General features: G+C 38.1%; 1 protein-coding gene across 3 annotated transcripts in view; it reads left to right on the top strand.

Annotated features, from left to right (window-relative positions):
• The first annotated feature begins 1,191 nt into the window (after nucleotides 1-1,191).
• The window catches only part of armc8 (armadillo repeat containing 8), a 16,762-nt gene continuing 12,387 nt past the window's right edge, over nucleotides 1,192-5,566 (top strand). For 2 of the 3 annotated variants that reach the window (XM_034885876.1, XM_034885875.1), the window contains exons 1-2: nucleotides 1,192-1,489; nucleotides 4,355-4,431. In XM_034885876.1, the coding sequence (XP_034741767.1) occupies nucleotides 1,445-1,489; nucleotides 4,355-4,431 (122 nt within the window). In that variant the 5' untranslated portion in view covers nucleotides 1,192-1,444. Of the gene's footprint in view, nucleotides 1,490-3,916; nucleotides 3,936-4,354; nucleotides 4,432-5,566 lie in introns of those variants that run through there. The other variant, XM_034885877.1, reaches the window with a different exon arrangement.

The following is a 5,566-nucleotide window of genomic DNA, read 5'->3' as shown; positions in this document are numbered from 1 at the left end:
TTTCTGCTGTTTTAACTCAAATATAAGTTATAATTCTATAGGAATGAGGGATATTGACCATGAATTTCAAAAAGTACTGTAAAACTAGTAGTAGTAAGGTGGTGTTTTTATGATCTCCGGGAGGACAACACAAGGGTAAAGTAAAAGTACTAATACCACTCTGATACAAGTAAAAGTCACGCATTCAAAATTTTACCTAAATAAAAGTATTAAAGTATCATCAGGAAAATGTACTTAGTGTTAAAAGTAAAAGTAATCAATACAGAAAAATCCTCACATTTTAGAAACTGGGAACGATCATTCGTGTGTTGAATGGTCACATAATTTCAGATATACTTAGGCTGTTATATTGTTGTCTAGTTTAATTTATAATAAAACTGCAGGTTTTATAAACTATTGTTTTTGATATGTGTGCAGACATGTGTAAAGTAACAATTAACTAAAGCTGTCAGATGAATGTAGCGGTTAAAAAGTACAACATTTTACTCTGAAATGTAGCAGAGTGGAAGTAGAAAGTGGCATGAAAAGAAAAGACTCAAGTAGAGTGCAAGTACTTTAACATTTGTTAAAGTACTTGTACTTGAGAAAACGTTACGGTCCACCATTGCATAATACAAAGTACATATGTGAGCGAAAAACTGGTATTCTGTACATGTTCAAATATTTGTTCTTTTATTTTATTCATATATTCTTATTTCATGTATATTGTATGTATGTATATTTTTCCTAGTATTTCATTTATATTTATATTTATATTTTGTGCTTTGTGACTGATTTTGCTGCTGTAACACCATAATTTCCCATTTTTCGTTGGATCAATAAACATAATCTATCTATCTATCTATCTATCTATCTATCTATCTATCTATCTATCTATCTATCTATCTATCTATCTATGTCTGTAATACTTACATTTATAAATGTGTATTATTATTAATCCAACATTTAATCCGTCCGCCAACTTGCAAGTCATGCAAATATTTTGCAGATTTTTGTTTTGTTTTGATCAAAGACATCCATTTTTATTTCTACAGTTGTGATGTTCCGACTTGAGGTCATGGAAAATATTAAGAGAAGCGTTCACGTGAATTTTCTCAGTCAGGAATGAAATATTTCGAATATTCCGACACCACCTGAATGCACCATTAATGTATCGAATCTAACTCAACGTGACATCCCCTACGTCACATTCATAAACAACATTTACTTCATTGACAGACGCTTGCCAAGTTAGCGGTGTTGTTTTTTGTTGTATATCTGCTTGCTGATGTTTACAATCGAGCCCGGAGAGGAATACAGTTAACTGTTTTTATCCTAACGCTAGCGAGGAGTGAAGTGGACTTGCCCTCAGTTACTTTTTTAAAAGCCGCTCACAGCTGCTCTGGGGGGGCGGAGTGCCTGCAAAGTGTTGCGCCGATTGGGGCGCTCGATCGGGGGAAGAGAGATGGCGTGCTTGTTGGAGGCCCCTCTCCGCATCAGTGTGCTGTCTGTGAGTGACACTTTTATAATTTTTAATAGTATTGTCAGATTAACAGCATGGTCACTCCAACAGTGCGTGGTTAGTCTCGTCTAATCAGTCTTATAAAGAAGCTGGTAGACAAACTATGATGTCTTCTGTTAGCCTCCAAGCTAAGTTGAAGGCTTTGTAACATGTAGCTGCTGTAGCGTTCGCGAGTATTCTTTCCCAGGATGGCGAAGGCTCGTCCCGCCTTACTATGGGTTTCTCTGCCTCTGATTGGCCTTTCCCGAGATTCACATTCTAACACTAACAAATCCCGCTCCTTTTATCTAAACCCAACCAACCCAACCAGAGCACTCATTGAGTTCTAGCCAATCAGAGGGAGAGGAGGGCGGGCCAAGGCTTGGCCATCCTATGATCTGTTTTCCTTTGGCGTAGCGGTCCGCCTACGTAGCTGATGATGAGAATAGTTTTCATCCCGACCTCGCTCGGACGGGCGGGGACGTTCTGAAGATGTGAAGGGATGCACGCTATTACTGTGTCCCTTCGCCCCGTCGGTGTGTTATGGAAACTAAATCAAACGAACCTGACAGTGTCCCTCGAAATGAGTTAGCAGCTAACAGCTAAGAGTGAGAGTGCTGTCTGTCACCCCTGTTCCAAACACTTTTGAAATATTCCGCAGTGTAGCATATATTGCAGGAATTTGTTTTTTATCATAACCATTGATATGATTTACCTTTAATCATTGAAGCTTGCTAATTACAATAGCGAACTTAACGCGTCTGGGCTAGCTAACGTTATTTGAAACGTTGGCTAACCACTAGCATACGGTTATGCCGAATTCATGTGGTATCTGGATAATCGGAAGAATGACTTTTCGACTGAGAAAAACAATCACGTGAATGCCCCCTGAAGTCGGAATAACGCCCCATAAAGTCCATGGCTCTACGGGTAAAATCGGCGAAATTAGGCACTGGTTATAGCATGCGTAACTTGGCTGAAGTTAACGTTAAATGGAAAGCTACAACGATCATACTCTTATTTTTACAGTCTGTCAGAGCTGCAGTTGTGAAACGCCCCCACGTGAGGTACATGCAGAAATTAGACTCAACCTGCTGTGCCTGGGGGCCACTATTGCAAAGTGACAATGACAATAAGTAAACATGAATGTTTATCAGATAAAATGAATAAACGTTTAAAGGCCTTAAACTCATCTTTCTTTAAAATGTTTTATCCATAAACTACCGTATAACTAAATTAACTAAGCAGAAGGTTTCACACTAGGTCTGTATGACGGATACATCAGCTATTTTACTGCCTTTAAAAGCTTTAAAGAGTTTATACAACCTTAAACATAGGTGGTTCTGCCTCCATCATGCTGTCACTAAAATGTTGTAAAGATTCATAAATAAACCATAAACTGCTACAAGGGACATCATTATTTGTCAATGCACTCTGGCACCTTATTTACACTCAAAGTAAAAAAATTTAAAAATCCCAGTGTGATTTTATTTGTGAATTAGAAACCGGTCCGCTAACATATTATGGTAGATTTTATTTTATTTGAACATAAGCAGCTCCGTTGTTGTTTATTTGCGATAAACATTAAAACCAGAATATAATGAAGGTTTATCAAAGAAAGGTTTATGCAAGGACGGACGTGGACAGACATTTTGGGGGGCAGCGGCTCAAGTGAAATAACAGCACTTCTTATAATAATTATTATATATCTTTAAATTTTTTTTTTTTTTTTATTCAATAAATGATTGTTTGACAGGAAAGCTGTTTGCAAACAGGAATATAATTTTTTATATATTTTTTAAAGAAATCCTATATAATATAATTTTTGACTCCCTGACAAAGGCTTGTACCTGTATGCCGAAACACATCTGAGTTTAAAAAAAAAAGGTTTAAGATGACCAAGCCACAACAATAAAAGATTTTTTGATTTTTCTAAAGAGAGTGCCGTGGAGTTTTCCTGTATATGTTTTGCTATATAACACCAAAACAAACAATTTGAGTCCTGGAAGCGCTTCTCTACAGACATTTTGTAAAATGTTAACTATATTAACACAACTCTTTTATTTATTATAATTGATTTAGCCAACAAAGGCAAATATAGATCTAAATTAGTACATACAGTTCAGTTCAAAATATTTACACAATGAGATTTGTGATGTATAATCATCAGTAATGTGGATATAATGACTTAGTGGGTAAAGGCAAATAATAGAACAGTTACATCAGTCTGGTAAGATCAGACATTACAGCGCCTTACTGTACTGCAGCCTTTAAAACCAGGGTAAGACAACACTTATGCCATATTACGATATCCAAAATCTAAGGCGATATCTAGTCTCCTATCCCGATATCAATATAACATCGATATATTTCCCGGCTCTAGGCTGCAGCTGTTTTCTGGTGTCACACAGCTGGTTGCTAACTGCTTTCAAAGGGCCCTGCTGTGGATGCTGCTGTACGTCTCAGTGTGCATGACTCTGGGTCTAATAAGGATTTTGTTGTAGATAAATGATCAAAAATCTAACATTTAAAATGGTGTTTAATTGCTGTGGTTTTTGATAACATTCTGTTTGCTATTTTTTTAGCGAGAAGTACAGCATAAATCTGATTGGGCAGACAGGGCAACGTTAGTCTGTTGTTAAATTGATCTGGATGAAATGTTTGAAGGGTCATTAAATATGTTAAAATCTGTACACTATACTAATTATTTTCGTGTGTGTGTGTGTGTGTGTGTGTGTGTGTGTGTGTGAGAGAAAGAGAGAGAGAAACTGAGCACGATACAATCTCCTAAACTTTTTAATAAGTTTTAGCAGAGAAGTGTGTGTGCCAGTAAATGTTGTCACTAATGTTTCTGTTATATTTGTCCCCACACAGGAAGTTACTGCCACTAGTCGCCATTATGTTGACAGACTGTTCGACCCCGAGCCACAGAAAGTGCTGCAGGGCGTCATGTAAGTCCAGCGACGCATTTGCATGCATTGTCTTCTTCCCGGATGCAGGTGGCAGTAAAGGAAGCTCGTCCTTTCAAGGGGTCGACTACATTTTGAAGACTTTATACAGCCGGTGTGTTTCAGCACAGTTTCTTTTGCTACTAAAGTTCCTGTGCTGAAACGCGCCGGTTGATTGAGCATGACCTCTATGTTTACATGCGCAGGCTTTCATGTGACAATCTATTTCAAAATGCATCTCACTTCATCACTCTCTCACTCTCTTGTTTTCAACGTGGTGACCTGGAATCTGACCATTTCATCGTTATTTTTAACCTCTGGAGGGCCTAGCTCTGGTTACGGCTTGTAGCGTTCCCCTAGCCGGCCGAGCACCTGACCAGCTTGACTGCCTGCTACAGCTGTACTTTTCCATCCAGCCTCACTCACCTGCTATATGATATCAACTGGGCTTCCTGCAGAGAAGAGGAGATGCTGCATGGACAAAACAAAGTGGGGTGCAAGGAAATTAACTGGCTTTTTTGGACTGCATTACATCACATGGGACATTTCCTTGATGTAAAGCTTAAAGCTAAAACGGGCCTGCTGTCTTTATATCTGGTCTGATTATCTACAGTAGCTCAATATCTCTCAAGTGAGGGTACATTAGAGAACTGCAGGGGGTACCAGAGATTTTTAGCAAAATGCTAATTTAAAAATACGTCTTGCATTATTCTGAAAAATCTCAGTGATGGATTCTTAACATTTGAAACGTTGCATTTCAATTTTATGCTAAATGCATATTATCACAGGACGCTGCTCGGTGAAATGCGTCCTTAATGAAACATAATGTGCAAAGTAGGTTTGCTGTTGTTTTAGAACAAATGTTCTTTTTTCTTCTGTCCTCGTACAGAAGTATAGCAACAGCAATACTTTAGATCACGGCCTGCGGGGTAGTTACTCCCAACAATACTTCCACAATACTTGTTGATATATAAATGCAGGTACAAGGTGTGAAGTTGGCTAACGCAAACATTAGATTATAACCCAGTAGGACATACTGTACCCTGTAATATTAGAGAATAGTAGTTAAAAAACACCTTCAATAAAAATGACTTTTTAAGTTACCAGATTGTAACCCCCCCCCCACCCCCCCATTCCT

The sequence above is a fragment of the Etheostoma cragini genome, chromosome 11 (assembly GCF_013103735.1).
Source record: "Etheostoma cragini isolate CJK2018 chromosome 11, CSU_Ecrag_1.0, whole genome shotgun sequence".
Taxonomy (NCBI): domain Eukaryota; kingdom Metazoa; phylum Chordata; class Actinopteri; order Perciformes; family Percidae; genus Etheostoma; species Etheostoma cragini.
This window is presented reverse-complemented; position numbering and strand designations above follow the sequence as displayed.